This window comes from Nipponia nippon, unplaced genomic scaffold, assembly GCF_047370975.1.
Source record: "Nipponia nippon isolate SJK-2023a ecotype South Korea unplaced genomic scaffold, ASM4737097v1 scaffold_4, whole genome shotgun sequence".
In the NCBI taxonomy this organism is placed as follows: Eukaryota; Metazoa; Chordata; class Aves; order Pelecaniformes; family Threskiornithidae; genus Nipponia; species Nipponia nippon.
In genome coordinates, this window is record NW_028262358.1 from 63987577 (window position 1) to 64006768 (window position 19192).

The following is a 19192-nucleotide window of genomic DNA, read 5'->3' on the forward strand; positions in this document are numbered from 1 at the left end:
CATTCTCAAACTCATCTACGCTTTTGGTGTGCACACATCCTGGGGTAAGGAGTTCTATAACTTTTAATACTCCTTGTGTGGTGTCTCCCTTTCCTTTTTATTTTCAACGTCCACCTTCTACTTTACTTTTATTCATTTTGCTTTGAAAAATTATTAATTTAGAAGTTCGGGGCGATTTGTCAAAATTTTCGCCTGAGGGGAGAAAAGCAACACGAGTGTGAAACATCACTGTACTTTTTTGATTCTTCTCTCGTATTTACTTTTCAGCTGTACACTCCTAAAACACTGAGTATACAAATTATCGACGCAAATCCTTCCAGTTTATTGAGATTTTCACAACGTCTGATGCTTCTCTACAAGACTTCCGAACAAGGGGATCTTTGGGTACCTTTTCCTCGCTTGTGTTCTCTCGCCCGTTTCAACTGTTAAGGTGTTTGCTGCTGCCGTTGTAGAGAAAAGTTTTAAAACGCAACCTTAGGACACTCAGGCTTTTAAGCCAAACCCCGGGCTTCTCAGAACCCAGTTGACGACTTTAAAGCGCCGCGTGAATTAGAAATAATAATAATTCTCTCCCTTGGGAGGAATTCCTCCCTTCCACATTAAAAACCTCCGTGCTGCGAAGCGCCCGCCGCCGGACGAGCGGCAGCTCCAGCTTGGGGAGGGCTGCGGCAGCCGGCAGGTGGGTGCCGGACGGAGGGACGGACGGAGGGACGGACGGAGGGACGGGGCTTCCCGCGGCGGGGCGCGGCCGGGGGTGCGCGGCGCCGGGCCGGGCCGGGGCGGGCGGCGGGGGAGCGGAGCCGGGCGGGCGGGGGGCGCCGCCGCCGGGGCGCTGCCGGCGGAAGGCGCTGGGTGCCAGGTCGGAGCGGGGCGCCGGTCCCGCCCCGGCGCTATCCGGCCGGCGGGGAAGCCCGGCCGGCAGCCGCAGCCCTCCGCCCCCCGCGGGCGGCCCCGCCTCTGCCCCTCCTGGCCCCGAGCCTTTTTGCCTTTTTTTTTTTTTTTTTGCGGGGGGGGGTGGGGCGCAGGACCCGCGCCGTGGGTGCCCGTGGCGGGGGGGAGCGTGGGCAGCGCCTCCTTCCGTGGGGCAGGGCCGGCGGCTGCCGGCGGGTCAGCGGGGGCCGGGGTGCCCCCCCCGCCGGTGCCCCTGCGTCTGTGCGTGTGCGCGCTGATTACAGTAATTTTGAGGGCGATGTTGCAACGGGGCAGAGTGTGCGGGGCGGCCCGTCCTGAACTTTATAACGCTCCTGCATGTCTGCCGCCCTCGACATTGCGTCCCTGAGCGGGTCGGCGGGAGCGGCGGCCGGCCTCGCCGCCCTCGCCGCCTCCCTCCTGCCTGCGGGCCGCCCGGCCAGGAAGGGGAGTCGTTTGGGATTACCGCGGCGGGCGGGAGCCCAGTCACAGCCCCAGCGCTGCCGCGCCGCGCCCGGGGTCTCGGCGGGGAGCGAGATGAGGGGCAAAGAAGAGAAGTCGTCGCTGAAAGGTGGGCTCACCGCTCTGCCGGCGGGACACCCTGCCCTGGCAGGAAAACCGCTCCCCACGGGGGAAAGCACCCCTCCAGCAGCGGGGCCGCCGCGGAGCGGGGCAGCGGGGGATGCAGGGGGGTGCGTGCGGGGTACAGCCGGGGCCGCGCTTGGCACTGAACGGGGCCAGGTGACTTGGCGAGAGCAGCGGAGCCCTTGCAAAAAGACCGGTGCAGAGCGGGGGCGAGGGCGACGGTGTGACCGGCCGGAGCGGGCAGCGGCGGCGCCGCGCTCGGGCTGCGCCGTGGGCATTTGCGGGCAGCGTGGGGGGCCGCGGCGGAGCGGGGAGGAGGGCAGTGGGCTGCCGCCCGCGGCAGGTTGTGCAGAAGAGCGGGGGAGGCTGCGCCGGAGCCTGCCCCGGGGCTGGGAGACGCTTGCCTCGGCGCACAGCGGGCGGGAGTGTGGCCGGGCGGCAGCCCCGCCGGCCCGGCTGCCGGGCGCCGCGTCCGTGGGCCCGGAGAGAGATGCCAGGGGAGCAGGGAGCGGGGGACGGGAACTCCGGTATCCTCAAAACTCGGGGAGTCCAGTAGTTTTTAACCGCAGGACTCTGAAAGCAGTCCAGAAGGGGCAGAGGAAGCTAGCTGCTCCTATTCCAATCTATCAAGGTTTTGGGTTTTGGGGTTGTTTAGTTTTTTGGGTTTGGTGTGGTTTGGTGTTTTGTTCTTTTTTTTGTCTCCCCTTCCATTCATGAGAGTGGCAGGTTTTGCAACAGAGTGAGGAAAGCAGCAAGTGGGAGAAGCTAGAGCCCCGCCAGCTTTGCCTTGCTTCTCCCGTCGCCCCTTCCGTCCCTGGCGCCGGCTGCCTTGCGCGCCGGGGCCGGGGCCGGGCAGGGTCCCCCTCCGCTCCGGGAGGGACACCGGCGGCTCGGTGCAGAGACCCCCGGAGCCCGCAAACATCCCTCTTTGCTCTCTCGCTGTAAAGCCCTTTGCAGCGCTTTATAAGACCTGTGCCCACCTCGCAAGCGTTCTCTCTCTACTCCAAATTATCCGTCTTGCTGCTCAGGGTGAGCTGCAGCCTTGACGGCTGCTACGCTGGGGTGCTTGCCATCACCCCCCCCTCGCGCCCCCCGAGGCAGACGACACAGGCGCTGCCAAGGGATGCCGCCCAGCGGCCGGCTGGGGTTGGGGGGGGGGGCGGCAACATCGGGTGTAGAGAGAAAAAAAAAAAAAAGGGCTCCGGGCGGGGGGAGGACGGGAGCACGTTGCAGCTGGAGCCGCTGGCCGCAGCCCAGCGCCCTTCGCTCAGACAGCAAGGCGAAACAGGCGGATGAATAACGCCCCGTCGGGTGGAAAGTTCCAGCCGCCTGCAGCGCGCCGGAGCCCGGCAGCCCCCCGCCGCGCCTGCCCGCTGCGGGGGCTGCAGGCGGGGATGCGCCCCGGGGCAGGACGGGGGGGCCGTGCTACCTGTCGTCGTGCTGGCCTGCGCCCCCCGGGCGGGGGTCCCCGGCGGCATCGTTTCACCTTGCGCTCGGTGCATGCACCTGCGCTGCCGGCGCGGCCCCGGGGCGCCCGCAAGGAAGGGACTGAGCAATTAAGTCCCGGGTACACGGTGTTCCCAAATGACCGTGTACAGCGGCAACAAGAACTGCGGAGCGGGGCTGCTTTCTCCCCCCCCCCCCCTTTGCACTTGTCCAGTCCTCGGTCATCTCACCACCTTTTCTAGAAGCAGATCTCTGTCCTTTCCTCCAAGTTCAGGGGACTGGGATTTTTTTTTTCCCCTTGTTTCCTTTTTTGGCATTAAAAAAGGACGTTGTATTTTTTTTTTCCTTTTCCCTTTCAGTAATGTCCCAGCCGGGCTCAGGGCAGTGCACAGAAGGGACATTTGTTTGTTTTATTGAAAACGGGGCAGGAAATCTTGTTCTCCTGAGTCACCGCGGCTCCTTCAAGGAAACGCCAGCCTGCCTTATCGCCGCTCACCCGGGGCGGCGGGGCCCGGGAGCGGACGCGGGCTGCGGAGAGCGGGGGGGGACGGACACTTTAGGAAGAGGTGGTCGTCCAGGACAGAGCCAGATTTCAACTTTATATAAGCGCAAAACATAAAGAAGGGGGGGGGGGGGGGAGGAGGCAGAGAGAGACAGGACTAAGGGAGTTTGCTGTGCAGGAAAAAAAAAATGGGATTTGATACGTTTGCTCGTGGATGCTCTGCCCGGTGGGGATGCTGTGGGGGGCTCCCCTGGGGGTGCAGGGTGGTGGCAAAGGCGGTGACGCTCGTGTGTTCCCCCCCCCCCAGTGTCGGGGGGGGGGGGGACGAACGTGGCCGCCCCGCCCCGATCCCGCCCATCACCGTCGCCACTTAAGCGCCGTCGGTGGCCGGGCCGAGGCAGTGCGTTGCTGGGAGCCGGTGGTGTTGTGCGCTCGTTGTTTATTCCCCACCTCGTTCGGAAATGACCGTGAAAGCAGCCGAGGCGTCTGGTCCTACCTTGACCTACTCGAAGATGAGGGGGATGGTGGCCATCCTCATCGGTGAGCGGCGGCAGGGGCTTCTCCGAGGATGCTTCGGGGGCTGTGATTTTTCTCGCAGGATGGCTTAACGATGTTATTTCTCATTTCCTTGTCTTTTTACTTTATAGCTTTCATGAAGCAGAGAAGAATGGGGCTGAACGACTTCATTCAGAAGATAGCCACCAACTCCTATGCATGCAAGCAGTAAGTATCAGAAATTCTGGCTGGATTTCAGTCACAAATATCACAACGTATTGCAAGATCTAGTTAAAAAAAAATGTTTGTTTACTGTAATACCTCTTGCATGACTCTTACGGAAGACTTAATTGATCTTCTGGAGGTATTACTCACTTGGCAGAAAATCTTTGTGAGCTGGGTTTGGGAGAAATAAGGTGGATGGGGTTTCTAGAGCCCCATCCCTATTTTTAACGGTACTTCCAGTATAAATACATTTCTTTTTATGAAGGAATTTTCTCTCGATTAATTTTACTCCTTAAGTCGAATAGATTGTTTCAGTTGCCTTCTGTAATAGCCCAAACAAAAACTCCTCTTTCATGATACGTGCATGCCCTCTGGTGGAAAGATCTGCCTGATGCTTCTGGGAACTCTTCTAATAATGCATGCTCTTACCCTTGCAGCCCTGAAGTTCAGTCTATCTTGAAAATCTCCCAGCCTCAAGAGCCTGAACTGATGAATGCTAATCCTTCTCCTCCGGTGAGTAGATCTTACTCAGTGAAGCATTTTTAGACCATCGAATCAGCCGGTAATAGAAATGTAGCAAAATTAGCATCGTGAGTGTGACTGTAGTTCAGCTCATAGCACACTGATGTAACTGGGAGGGGACTTATCAAGTTAGACTGAAACTTTTTCCCAACATGGAGAAAATAAGCTTTATGGGTTGTTACTTCGTTATGGAATGTGGCTAAGACCTCAACAAGAACTTTTTAAGTAAACTAGGGCTGTTATACTCTTTGTAGGCAGTACCTAATAGTTTAAGATATCTGGCAGAGGTCAAGATTAAATTTTTAGTGATAAGAAGAGTGCTAATCTTCACTTTCAAAGTTGCTTTATTTATATTTTGAAAAAAAGAGACATTGTTGAGAGTCTCACTACCAAGCTGTTTTATTAAATGTGGTTTCTGTCTGTTTATTCTTTTAGCCCAGTCCTTCACAGCAGATCAATCTGGGTCCGTCATCCAACCCACATGCGAAACCATCAGACTTTCATTTCTTAAAAGTGATTGGAAAAGGCAGTTTTGGGAAGGTAAATCTAACTTTTTTGCTGTAATTTATTTACTCTTCGGCTCTTGTATGTAATGCCTGAGGGTCGGGTTTGTACTGGCTTTGGTAAATGGTGGAGTCATTTACACCAGACCCTAGCGTGCCCAGTGCCCGGCTCCCTGCGTAGCTGCGGGGACAGGGAGCAGGGTGCTGCCTTTGAAAGGGTCATAAAAAAGCAAGGGAGCGAGGAGGCAGTGGTGCTGGGAAGAATATGTACTTCACCTTTGGAGGGGAAGGGAACTCGATGTTAAAACTTTGGCCTAAATATAACTTTTATCTGCCAGAGTGGTAATAAGCATTAGGCATTTCCAGCAAAGAGCTTGCACATTGAGCCAGAGAGGTGTAGCAGTGCTCAGCAGTTAACATAAAGGCTCGTTTCCAGTTGTCTTTACAAGTTGTTCTGTATTTCAGTATTGCTCAGTTCTGGGATTTCATCTTCTTTCAGGTTCTCCTTGCACGGCATAAGGCAGAAGAACAGTTCTATGCTGTTAAAGTCCTGCAGAAAAAAGCAATCCTGAAGAAGAAGGAGGTAAGCTGCTTCTTCACGATGCCATTGCAATGTCCATCAAATGTATTTTTACTGCTATTGCTAAGCAAGTGTACTAAACATTGATGATGATTTTATGTTTTCAGGAGAAGCACATCATGTCAGAGCGCAATGTCCTGCTGAAAAATGTGAAACACCCCTTCCTGGTCGGGCTTCACTTTTCCTTCCAAACTGCAGACAAATTGTATTTTGTCCTAGACTACATCAATGGTGGAGAGGTAAGCAGTAAGAAAATGAAATAGTATTTCCTATCATGTGCATGGTGGCAGGGTAGACTTTTTCACCCTTCCTTTTAAATAAAAAAAGAGTTGCAAGGGGAAGAGTCATGGGGGAAAAGTTACTAGATTGAATGTTTCCAGCCTGCCAAGTTTTGAACTACCAAAGCATCGTTAGGCCGTTTCCTGCTATTGTTCTCCCTGGCTATATACGTTCGAGTCTAATGAAGCGCATTGTTAACAGGCTTTGGCGCCGCTCACGCAACTTTGTTCTCTCTGTCTCCTGTAGTTGTTCTACCATCTCCAGAGGGAGCGCTGCTTCCTGGAGCCCAGGGCCCGATTTTACGCTGCTGAAATTGCCAGTGCGCTGGGCTACCTGCACTCCCTGAACATCGTTTATCGGTAAGCAACCTTGCTCAGTTTGTCAGACTGAAAAAAACACAAATGCTTTGTTGACTAAGCGTTGAAAAGCCGATCTCAATATGAGCTCAGAATTGCTTTTAATATTTGTTATGACTAAGTGAAGTTCTGTAAACAATTGCATCTGAAATATTCTCACTGTAGCTCCTCTAATGAACGCTTGCCTTCTTTCATCTCTTTCTGCAGCGACTTGAAGCCGGAGAATATCCTGCTCGATTCGCAGGGGCACATTGTCTTGACTGACTTTGGACTCTGCAAAGAAAACATTGAGCACAATGGCACGACCTCCACCTTCTGCGGCACGCCAGAGGTACGGCCAGCCCTCCGCCCGCCTCTCGCAGAGCAGCAGCAAGTGCTGTCCTCCTCAGTGAAAACTGACATCTCCCGTGCATATTTACAGCTGGTTAGACAAGCAGGGGGTACTACGGGTCTTGTAGCATCAGGCTGCCGGTGAGAATGTGTGGGACCTGTAGAGCTTGTTGAGCAGGAGAGAACAGCTCTCAAGCTCTTTATAAAGAGCTTGTAGTTTTCCGGTAGCTTAGATACTGCTCGGATTCAGTAAGCTGCTTTCATTCAAGAATGGACAGGCTTTCCTGATCATAAAGATCCCTTTGGTTAACGCGGTTCCCTTCCTTCTCTTGCACAGTATCTTGCTCCTGAAGTTCTTCATAAGCAGCCTTATGACCGGACTGTGGACTGGTGGTGCCTTGGAGCAGTCCTGTATGAGATGCTTTACGGCCTGGTAAGCAACGAATCCTTCCTGACAGACCAAACTCGCTTACTCGTCCTTTCCCTGCAAGAAACCCCGTGCCTGCCTGTCAGCCTCATTAACCTGGGTCTCTCCCGTTCCCACAGCCGCCCTTCTACAGCAGGAACACGGCAGAAATGTACGACAACATCTTGAACAAACCCTTGCAGCTGAAGCCAAATATTACCAACTCAGCTAGACATCTCCTGGAAGGCCTCCTGCAGAAGGATAGGACAAAGAGGCTTGGCGCCAAGGAGGACTTCGTAAGTGCAAACTAGCCAGTACCTGTAGGCAGCACAGGAGGATGACTAGGCCATACTGCTTACATTAGCTTGGGTCTGAATTGATCTATTTTTCTCTCTGTAACAGATGGAGATTAAGAATCACATCTTCTTCTCCCCAATTAACTGGGATGATCTCATTAATAAGAAGATTACACCCCCTTTTAACCCAAATGTGGTATGTATCACTTCTCATTATAGAATGCATGGAGAGCATCTTTTCCCCCCCTTGTCTTTGTGGGGTGCCTGGGAGCCAGAGGAACCGGTCAGATGCCTGTATTTGGGGAACACAGCTTTTCCTTCCCTTGTGGCTGGCCAGGCAAGGTTAAAAATAAACGGTAGCTGGCTTTTTACTGATGGACAGTCTAAATTTAGCTGGGTTTTTTGGCCTCTCAGAAATGCTTCATTTGCATGGCTATTTTGAAATAATCCCCGGCATCCCTGTTTTACAAAAGGGGAAGGTAAGGTGTAGAAAGCAAGTAGCTTCCCAAGGGCAGAGTTACATTTGGCTTGTCAGATACTAAGATCTAAAGAGAGGGATCTGGTTGTGGAGGTTGTTCTCTTTTACTTTCTGAGCCATTTTATAAACGAAATTTAATAACTGGCCCAGAGATCAAAGTCCTCCCCTGCAAACTGCTGTATGGCAGAGTGGCGTGTTTGCATTTGGCTTTTGTTGCATGAGCTTAGTTGGAAGGTAGCGTATTAAATTGAATCATTGTGTTTTTAGTGAGACAATATGCAGCAGGATAGAAAAAAAGGTCAAACTAAAACTGGCAAAAGCTGTTAAACAGTGGGCCCGAGGTGATAACACTGTGGGTCTCCGCACAAGGGTGCTTGTCCCCATTTTGAATTGAACTGTGCACTCACAAAACACGTGGGTCTAAATGTTGCGTTTTTCCTTTTCTGCCCTTTCCACAGAGTGGCCCCAGTGACCTGCGACACTTCGATCCAGAGTTTACAGATGAGCCAGTCCCCAACTCCATCGGCCAGTCCCCGGACAGCATCCTCATCACCGCCAGCGTCAAGGAAGCCGCTGAGGCTTTTTTGGGCTTCTCATATGCCCCACCTGTGGACTCTTTCTTGTGAACATTTTTCTTTCTTTCTTTTTTAATAATAATAACTATTATTTTTATTTTTGTTTGGCCTTCTGGTGGGACTGCCAGTTGGCCAGTCATCTTGAAAGAGAATTTGCACATTTCCACCATGGCAGCTTTGCAGCCTTAATTTCAACTACACTGTTTGCTGGAAGCTTTTTTGAAGAGCACATCACTCTCTAAATGAGCTTTACAGGCTTTTCATTTCCATTCGTTCTTCCCCCAAAGTGGTGCTGTCTGCTTGGGAAAGAAAAACAAGAGTGACTGCTGCCATAGACTGCTACGGCAGATCGTAGGAGTAAGAACAAGATGTTTTGAAATCGTGCTCCGAAAAGCCTTGCCTGAAGATCTATCTGAACGTGATAAGGATTTTATGAAATGTGCCTTTTTCTGATGAGATCTTGTGAGCTCCAAAGCTTTCCCTGTTGCAGAGTGTGTTTTCTCAGTTCATTTATGTGGGTTTACTATGTGAACAAATGGTATGCGTGTGGTCTGCGTACTACAGATGGACTTAGTTTAAAGCATCAATGTGACACTTGCAGGATACCACAATGTGGGGCATTGTTTGTTTCTTCCATATTTGGAAGATAAATTAAGTGTAATTTTGAAATTTCTTTTGTAAATCTATACAGTCAACTAAAATTATTGAAATGGGCTCACAATTACTTGTATCCAAATGCTTGAAGAAAGCATTGCTGCTATGAAAAAAGATTTCTATTTTTAGAAAGGGTTTTTATGGACCAAAATGCCCCAGCTGCAGTCAGTCAAAGCTGTTGGTTTCTTTTTTTTTTTTTTCCTTCTTTTTTTTTCTTTTTTAGTTTAAAAGATGTCATCTGTAAAATGGGCATTATTTATGGTTTTGGGGGTTTTTCATTCCTGATTGTATGTACTGTAAAAAAGATCTGTACATTCAGTTGTAACTCTAGATGTATATTTAAACTTACAGACTTACTTGTAATGTATACCATCATTGTAATGTAATATAATTAACATGGTTATATGTATCATATTTTTTTTGTGACCAAACCCATTGGTTTGCAGTAAAATCCTGAAAAATACTTCCATAAACTCTGTGATTTTTTGTTTTAAAACAAAGGTTTTCTTCCTGAAAAATTTCAGCCAGCTTTTAAAAAAAAATAAAGAACAAATCTGAGCTGCCAATCGGCCAAGATACCTGTGTAATTTTGCTTAGGTGCATGATGGTTATTCTGTCAGACTGCACCCATACAAGTCTTATCATGGATACACCCTGGCACAATGCTTGGTGTTCCAAATGTGGGTGTTCGAGTGGGTGTGTATCAGTGTGGGTGCTGTTACATGGTACAAATGTTCACACTTCCTCAAAATGAGTTCTTCTACATCTAGCAAAGCAAAAGTACTACTCTGGTGTGGACAACGCGTACCTACACTTAAAGAATGAAGTCCTTAGGTCAGTTTTCCAACAGAAGACTTGACCTCTTCTAGCCCTGTGCTGCAGAAGAATGCTGAAAGCAGGCTGGTGTAAGGCTGATGGAACTCCCGTCATCTTGGAGCATCAAATGTTGCTGCTATAGTGTGGGGCAGTGTAATCCATCCTGAGTTTACCAGTGTGCCAAAATCTGTTGGGGAGGCAGATTTCACCAACCAACCGATCGTATGCTTACCTGGGTGGGGTAAAACAGACTATTCATCTAAAACTGAGCTGTTAAATACAGGTTTTTATTACTGGGTGGCCTGCAAGAGGGACTTTCAGCCAAGAATTAAGATAACCACTTCTTCTGGGGTGATCCCATTCAATTTCTTCTGCATGGTGATGGATTATTTACAGCTTATTTACACGGTTTATTTACAGCTCCCATTATCCACTGGTTACTGCAGCTGGTGGTCTCAGCAATTCGGAGAACCAAAATGAGCAGTTGCTGAGAAAAACCTGAACAGAGTCAACTGTTGCTCGGGCCACTGCGATAACGGCAGTGTAAGCAAAGCTCTCATGGGGTGATATTTCTGTTCATTATATTTCCGAGATAAAAGCATGCAGTAACTTTCCATCTTTTATTACCCGTTGGATGTAGGAACAAAAAAACCTGTATGGCTTCAGCTATAAACTGTGTCTGGGAGACCACACTCAGAGCTGAAAATGCTAATTTATAGCAGCCAAGAAGCCTCTCTCCTTTCAGATCATGTTAGTATACGAAAGAGATGCAGCCACCTCCCCCTCAAACTCCAACAATCCCAAACTCATGTGTTCAGTATCTCTTTGAATAGTGCACTGACAGGCCTCGCAAAGTCTTCCAGTGCTATAGTGTGCCTGAAACATCTTTTGAGTTGATGACTTGTAGGCTAGAGATGTTAAAATATATAGTGCTCCTACAGAAGCTCCTACAGAAAATGAAACTGCACTCGCTAAGCGATGAAACTGTTTTGCGATACACATTATCTTTGCCTCACATTTCCCAAGCATTAGCAAGGTGCTACGTGCAGATATGCAAGCAGAGAACTGCAGCCCTAGGGTAACAAACCATTGAATGCTATCGATCGTTTTCAAGAAAAAAAACCACTGGAGTCATTAATAATGAAGAAGTATGGAACTTCAGCGACTCAGAGGTGTACCTCGGGTGCCTTTCATCTTTGCCAAGACGTAGGGTATTATTTTAATGGGTTACTGTTAAAAAACAATGTCTGATTGTAATTTTAACTGTTCTACCATGAGTAGGCTCATTATGCGGCTGCTGCTTTGTGCAGAAGTCTGCAACTGCTCGCAATGAATATTCAACACATGCCGCCTCGATTTTTTAGTGTAGAAAAGGTGAAAAATTTGCCCATGTTTTTAATCTCCCTGAACTTGATGTATTACAGTCATGGCTGAAGGGAGGGAGTCTATGGCAGTCAGCTGTTTTTTGGGTTGGTTTGTTTGTTGTTTTGTTTGTTTTACAGAATTCCCTGTCTGTAAGGTCTCTGTTTCCTTTAGAGAAAAGTCTCTGGGCTGAGAAGCAAAGGGCTAGGACTCCTGAAATCCCAGTTGACATAGGTGATATGTGTTGTTTTGACTACGAGCTGAATCTGTGGTTTAATTTCACCCATTTGTAAAATGGAAGTAATCATCCAAATTGTAACTGCCACCAGCTTGGGTAGCTTTACTTAGCAGAATGGTCAACCCAGTGAACCTTAAAACACTCCTTATATTGTATTTTGTATGGTCAGCGTGCCTGGGCTCTCATATGCCCCTTGGATGGAGTGTATTGATAATAAACACATAAACATTTAAATACATAAATTCAGACATTTCACATGGTTTACTCTGTATTACTTATCTCTGTGTGCCATAAGCCATGCACTGTTTCCATACCATAAGCCATGTACTGTTTCATGAGCCTTATGAAGATAAGTGAAGCTTCTTAGTGACAGTATTTTTCTTGTGCTCCCTCTATACTCAACAGGCAGTTAATTCTGGAGGGCAGCCTGGATCTTAAGCAAGTTAAGCAGGAGATGCCTGTTTCTTCCCCGAAAGGTTTTCAAAAAGTAGTCTATGCCCATCTTCTGTACACTTATCATAAAGAGCCTGTAGAAATTAATGAAGAAAACCCAAACTCTTGTACAGCCTTGCACCTCCAGTGAAACATCTCTACAGCTAGCTGAAAAAAATCAGGGACACTGCTCAGAAAAGAGCTTTGGGTGGTGGTCCTAATTGGGCATCTTACCTGGGGTACCTAAAGTTAGGTTAGACGAATCCTGGCCCATCTGTACTCTTCTAAGAAGTGAAATTTCTCTCCTATTTAACTGCAGTACTAGCTCTACAGCTGTTTATGTGATACCATGTGGCTATAGGTTCCCCGGTAGAGCTAGTAAGATGGCTTATAGGAAAGAGGGTTTCTGGCACTCCCTACATTTACAGTTTCTGCTATCAAGACCAACATATAAAGATCGGGATAAAATTTTCCATGCTGGCTGGAACTGTCTGTGGAAAGTTTATGCAAAAATGCTTCCAAAACTACTTTCCAAAAATGAGGTTTTTAAAAAAAAAAAAAAAGTTTGCTATTTGAAAAAGAAAACTTTAAACAATTAATACAGATATGTACTGCATTTACGTTTTGAATCAGAGACAATTTGGCCAGCAGATTGCTTTAGTGTCACGTAAGGCTCTAAACGAAAGCCCTCCACTTTGAGAGACCGAAATTCAGTAGTTTGTGGCTTTCCTGTACGGGTCCGGGCAACACAGCGACAGTATCTAACCACGACACGTTTCTGTTTGGCCACCTGCAGTTGCGTGACGTGAGTTTCCCAACTTCGGGTGTCTGGAAGCCCTGGGGAGAGCAGGGGTCTGCTGTTCGCTCAGGAGTCTCCTCCTGCTCCATCTGTTGGAATAAAAGAAAAGAGGAAGGGAAAGAGCGGAGGCCTCTGTGCGCGGCGACCGGGCAGGTGAAGCGTGGAGGGCCTGGCCTTGCGCGGTGCCTTCTGCTGCGCTGCCAAGGGCCTTTGCCGGGCTGCCAGGGCGCTGGGAGAAGGGAGCCAACGTCCCCGCACACGGTCGCTGCTCTTTGTCCCTGGCGCCGCTGACCCGGCGCGGCGGTGGCGGCGCTCTCCCGTGTGAGGGCCCGCCTGCACCCGGGCAGGAGCCCCCTGGAGCTGTTTCACCAGCCGTGCCCGCGCTTGACCGCCGGAGCCCTCCGGAGGCCAGCTGCCCGCCGCCGGGCTGCCCGGCTCGGCGCCCTGCCGCCGCCGGGGCTGCTGCCCTCGGCAGCCTGGGCCGAGGGTGACACCCTGTGGTCAGCTGCGGCCTGCGGGAGGGAGGCATCGGCGCGGCCGGGAACGCGCGGCGGCGGGAAGGCGTGGAAGCTCACGCATCGGGAACACGATGTCCTCGTGCACCTGGATTAGCGATTGCTTTAAGCTGCTGTTCGGTGAGGGACAGGAACGATCTCGTTGCTCCAGTTCCTCTCCCGCACAGGTGTCACCTCCCGCTGGCAGAGGTTTTTTCTTTCCTGAAGCTGTGCAGGCCTGTATCAGCCCCGAGAAACCCTTCCTTCTGTCAGGTGCCGTCTCCTCTGTACCATCCCTCTCTGGATCCATCTGCCTTCGAGATGCGCCCAGCTAGCACCAAGAGTTTCCTCCAGATGATTATTTTTTTGGTACATAGATTGTCGACTGCTCCAATCCATGCTGCCTCCCTCCCCGTCCTCCAGCAGGCAGGGATAAGCAGCGCCAGGCAAGAAAAGCATTGCACCGTGTCCATGGGCTCCTTCAGTGGCTCCTTAGTCGGGAAGACTGAACTGTTTAGGAAATGGGCCACAGCCTTGGCCCGTTTATTCGGTACGGGGCTGCTCACTGAATCGTCTCTCCCCACCGTGTGGGAGGGTGTGGGGAACTCGGTACTCTGTGAGTGGTCTCTCACACATTGATGAGGAGAAGATATCCCACAGTTCAGGCCATCTTTTATGAATGTAGTATATGAAGCACACAGATAACTGGTTCATAGGATAAGGCCTAAGCCTTCTTAGACTTCATCCTTCTTTCTTGGTACTCATAAACATCCTTCCTTTGCACTTTAGGGTCTATATTTATGACTGTTCTCTAGTGGTTTGGTATTGAGGTTTTTCTATACTGGTATAGAAAATCTATATTTTTACTTTTGAAATCTATAGAAATATATCTTTACTTTTGTAAAGAGGTAATCTGCATTATAATGTACTGGAGAGTGGAGTAGAGATCTAGCACAGAGTCCTATATGGCTTCAAAAATACATTGTAAGAAGCCAGTCAGTTACCGTTTTTGCTCTTCCCAGGGAAATCAACTCATTAGGGGAGGTAAATGCACGCACTACTCTGAAGACAGCTGTGTGGCTAATGTCTCCCCAAATGCAAAGTATATGCCATACAGAGAAGTTTCCTGCAGAGAACTGTGTTGTATCAATTCAATTCAGTTATATATGCTAAAAATAGCCTCTTGTGTGGACTTGAACAGAAGTAATATATGCCATATAACTGCAGTTAATGACTAACTGTGCTGAGGTACACTGAATTAAGAAATAGAGACGATATGTGGGTATACAGCTTTTCCAAAGGCACAAAATAAATAGCCCATTTGCTTCTTTTAAGTGATGACCATGCAAGAAGCTATGGGACATGCTTTATTGACTAATGGTAAAGAGGGTCTCAGATATGACTTATGTTTCCAGATTTGGGTCTGAAGTCTCTCTGCACTCCAGGATCACTCGGATTTGGGGTTGGAATCACACTGCATAGCCCCGGCTAGATGCCATCCTTAAACTGAAGAAACAGAGGTTGGTGGTGTGGGTACAAGCAATTCTAGCCATCAGGTTGGTTATAAGTTATAATTTACTGATGTGTTTTGAATGATGAATTTGCAGACTTGGACTAAACCTTGTAAGAACCATTTCTGCTTAACAAGTGATTATCCAAGTACTATTTTATTCAACCCTGAATATGGAATATCATCTCACTGAGATACGTTGAGCCACACTTCAGTTAACAGCCTATGGCTAAGTTAATTAAATCACATTGCTTTGTAAGTATGGGTCAGACCTGACCCAGCCACCTAGTCTCCCTTTACAGTGACTTCACAGTTTACAGAGAAAATTCGTCTCACTTGTCTTAAACAGAGTGGTGGACCCTCTGGAGGAGATGGTTTCTTTCCATTGCCTGTAAAGGGAGTTTTCACTGACTAGTAAATGCAGTCAGTTAAAACAGATTCATATCCTCCCCCCACGTGATCATTCAGCATGTGCATATTTTGCTCAACGTTGATGTGTATTTAGCAGATCACATTATACGCTCATGGGATTGATATCAAAAGGATGTAGAACTAACTGGAAATCATGCAGCTCACTAGGGAGTTGAAGTATTTTACCTTTGCAGATGCTGATAAGCCCTGCAAGCAATTAAAAAAAAAATTGCAAAGAAAAACTGTATTTGTTCAACACATGACTGCAAGCCAGCAGAAGTGTTATCAGATGTGACAATTAACATACTTCCAAAGCATGGATTTTTAAATTATAGTTTACAGATGACTAGTGATATACTACCCCTCATTTTGTGGTCACAAAAAAGAAAGTTCAGCAACTGAGAAGGAGGGAAGAATAAGCAGTCTATAAAATGAAAAGTGCTGGAGAACAAGAAATATGAAAAACAAAAAAAAAATTTTTTTTTATTATTTCTAAAGCACCCATCACTTTGGCTATCTGCCCTGAAATATACATGATATATTAACAATTATTAACATGACATTGCATTTCTTGGCATGTTACCATCATGCAAAATATTGTGACAGGTAATGGCAGAGAGCTGGAAATAGATAAGATACTGGGACACTCCATTAGAAAATCATTTACAGAAGAGTAGGTTTTGTGTGAAACAGTGCCAAAATCTACAGAGAGTTATACTAAATCACATAAACCTGTAAACCATTTTTTCATACAACATGAGAGCATTGTTAGCAGAGCCGTTCAGCTAGCATGAATCGAACCAAACATTTGATGAGGGCCTATTACCATCTGGGTAAAAAATAATTCACCAGCTGTTCATGCTAAAATACTGTGGTTAGTCGCCCTGAGTCAGATTACAGAGCCTTCCAACACACAACTCGTGCAACGTATGCACTCCAGGTCTCCCTTTGGTTTCAGTGGGACTATTTACATGAATAAAAGTTAACGCTGGTGAGTACCTACGCTACCACTGCATGTACTCTAGCTCTTGCTGATGCATTCAGATGAGCATTTTTTCATGTGCTTTACTGTTCTGCTGTACTCTGCTCCAACTATGCAACTTTTGTTGCAATGGACAGGCCAGGTGTGCAACATCTGTTCGTTTCTTGATTGGAGCAGCCTGGTAAGAAACAGTGGTGACAGAACTTGTGAGTAACCTCACTTTAATGAACCCTGGCCCACCAGCTGAGGTGCTGACTGCCCTTGCTAGAGGCTGCAAAGTAAAACTTAGAGGGTTAAGCTACCCGAGGACTGTTAGGTCAGTCCAATAGTGCTGGTGTATTTTCACAGACCACTGAGCCAAAATAGCTGTTCACTTAACCAAAATGGGAGGGTCCCGTAACCCCCTTCCCTCTGTCCTGCTCTGCGGCTGGCACAGTATAAGAGTCCAGCGCAGAGGTGAGGACCAGAAGCTGTGAGGGGCAGCAGGACACCACCATTTTGGCAAACGTGAGACTTTAATTTGGCTCAGTAGTCTCATGGACATGTCAGAGCCGCTGATGGTCACTCAGCTGGGCTATGGAAAATTGATCCCTTTGAGCCGTGAGACTGTAACTGGAGCCTATAGGTGGTGACTCGAGGCTGCAGGTGGGTTGTTAGCTGCGGGCAACAGGACCTTCATTGTTGTTTTGCCTGTGTATAACCCCATGTATCAGCCCCCAGGGCTATGGACCGCAACAGCAATTTTCCAGCACGCGTTTGCAATGTTCATGAACTGTGCAATGTTTTTAAAAGGTTCCTATGTTTCAACTATAGTGTTCACATGAAGGCTCTGAGAGATGCAATGTCATCTTCCAGATAAGCATAAACTGAATCCAGACAATCTTCTCTCAAGTGTGTTCATGCATCTGGGTTTTTCTTCTTCCCATTACGTAGTCAGATCTCCAGTCACTTTGGAAATCCAGGAATGCTCAACTTAAGTATCTGAATTTTAACCTGATAAATTTGATAAATATAAATAAAATTATTTTGGAAAGATCACTGTTTGATTGTGAAGTAAGAAAAAACAGAGTGAGCTTGATTCCTACCTCTCTTTCAGTCAGTTTGATTCTGGCACAGCAAGGTTGACTCTACTGAAATTAGTCTGAGCTTCTGCTGTGCCATTAAAAAAAAATTAATCCCACAACTGTTTTCAAATTACAAGCAGGTTTTTATAGTGATATTAATTTTTGACAATATATCCTTCCCTTTTTCTGCTGCTACATAATTTTATATGACAGTTCTAAATGAGACAAATCACAAATATCTACGAAGTGTGAGGAATTGCAAACAGGTTATTTGCATCTATGCTCTGGCATTTTATGGGTGCACATGAACCCAGCAGTGGATATTTTTCCCATGTGTAGCTAAGTATATGGTATCTATTCAGTGCTTCCATTTCAGCTTAGCTCTTTCATCTGTTGCAGCAATACACCTTTATATTATAATGTCATTCTGTAAGTCCTCTTCAAGGAAAAAAAGAAAAATGCTGCATGGGTCCCAGAATTGCCTTTCTGAAGAGACCATCTAATCAATACTCTTCCCTGGACAAGAATTCAAGAATTCAATTTTCAGTGCTTTTGTACTCCTGGCATGGTGCTCATCGCTGATGGATGACACTTAGGTACACTGTATTAGTCATACAGGCACAGGCAGTACCCAAGCCCATTACACGTGGAGATAAAATACACATTGCTTATAGTTTAAAATCCAGCAGCTAACTATGTAACCACATATTAAGAATAGGATCTATTATACCTCTCTATTTATCCATCGCCGAGTAGCAAATTGTAATTGCAATTTGGTTTCACAAAGATGACAGCTGAAAACCCATCACCCCAGTTGCCTGTGACCCTCTCTATTTGTCTGCCCTTTGACACACCCCTGTCTCTGTGTCCCTCTCAGATTCAAACAAGGGTATTATCTCTGCAACCATGAAATCTCCCGTCTTCTCTTTTCCAACCATAAACAGTGCGTTAGTTTCCTATATAAGGCACTGAAGTGCACCTTTGACAGCTTGCTTTCAGAGCCTTTTGATTCAGGTATGAATCTGATCATGGTATAGCAAGCCCAAAACAGTCTAACCCAAATTTTTTAAATTTGTAGGCAACATCTCTAACAATATTCTATCAGATCTAAAAAGTAGGGACTCACATATCTCCATGGTCATACCAGCTTTTCCTGCATCGATCGTCCACTTGTTATTTACAGGAAAGCTTTCATCCAACATGAGATTTTGAATTCATAGACTCACAAGATACTTGTTGCAGAATCATTAGGTTCCACATTAGTCCTGGAGGCTCTAGATCCAAACAGGAATTTATCCCTATTTGAAAGACTGCAAACTTTGTCTCAGTCATTTTTAAACTGGTCAGTTCTCAAAAAGGGTAAAATTTAAAATAATTTAAAAAAAATCTGGGGAAAAATCTGCTGTTATTTATGTCAACATAAATTACAGTAAGGCCAAAGAGTCCTATGGGTTTTCAGAGTTAAAACTGAAAGCAAAATTTGGCCATCATGGTTTTTACTACTAAATAGGCGAGTCCTGCTAAAGAACCAAATAGCCTGGCAGTAATCTGTTCCCATGATGCTATCCGTTTTCCTTTTTAGCTCTAAGTACAATGCTTTCCTTTACTCTTCCTAAATTTAGACTGTCTGTCTTTACAGGTTTAGCTTCTCCTCTTCTGTTCGCTGTAAATCAGGAGTCTTTTGCAACAGCCCTAAATAAGGTGAGGTGCTAATGGTAAATTACTTGCTGGCTAAGGACAAAAATACACTGATTACACCATCAGGATATAAAAAGGATGTTAAGAAGCTTGTGAGTTCAAATGTGGTATTTCCAGGAAGCTTAGTTCTCTATAATGTGCCTTTTTTTTTTTTTTTTTTTTAACTTATTGAAATCTGCACTCTGAAAAGGCAGCTGGAAAAGCGCCGTTACTAAAATGAAGAGTCACTTCAGAAACTAGCTGAT

The 19192-nt window shown here is 47.2% G+C and overlaps 2 protein-coding genes across 3 annotated transcripts in view; both read left to right on the forward strand.

Annotated features, from left to right (window-relative positions):
* LOC148053343 (uncharacterized) overlaps nt 1-300 on the forward strand; it is a 71103-nt gene extending 70803 nt beyond the window's left edge. Inside the window, exon 4 of the mRNA XM_087774762.1 lies at nt 268-300. Within this exon, the coding sequence (XP_087630888.1) occupies nt 268-281 (14 nt within the window). The 3' untranslated portion in view covers nt 282-300. The remainder of the gene's footprint in view (nt 1-267) is intronic.
* Nucleotides 301-1124: 824 nt separating this feature from the next.
* Nucleotides 1125-9604, forward strand: LOC104008826 (serine/threonine-protein kinase Sgk1). Of its 2 annotated transcripts, none has more exons than XM_087774760.1 (12): nt 1125-1480; nt 4090-4165; nt 4600-4675; nt 5120-5224; nt 5687-5770; nt 5875-6006; nt 6293-6405; nt 6610-6733; nt 7070-7165; nt 7279-7434; nt 7541-7630; nt 8371-9604. In XM_087774760.1, the coding sequence occupies exons 1-12, from the start codon at nt 1249-1251 to the stop codon at nt 8536-8538; spliced, it is 1452 nt and encodes a 483-aa protein (XP_087630886.1). In that variant the 5' UTR covers nt 1125-1248; the 3' UTR covers nt 8539-9604. The 2 variants fall into 2 exon arrangements, with proteins under 2 accessions (XP_087630886.1, XP_087630887.1); XM_087774761.1 differs by lacking the exon at nt 1125-1480 and adding an exon at nt 3776-3982.
* Nucleotides 9605-19192: the final 9588 nt, after the last annotated feature.

Bases quoted from the DNA above. Each gene is read 5' to 3' on its own strand.
- LOC104008826 (XM_087774760.1), top strand. From the start codon at position 1,249: ATGTCTGCCGCCCTCGACATTGCGTCCCTGAGCGGGTCGGCGGGAGCG. The intron at 1,481-4,089 runs GTGGGCTCACCG...TTTACTTTATAG, and splicing joins AGAGAAGTCGTCGCTGAAAG to CTTTCATGAAGCAGAGAAGA. The intron at 4,676-5,119 runs GTGAGTAGATCT...TTATTCTTTTAG, and splicing joins ATGCTAATCCTTCTCCTCCG to CCCAGTCCTTCACAGCAGAT.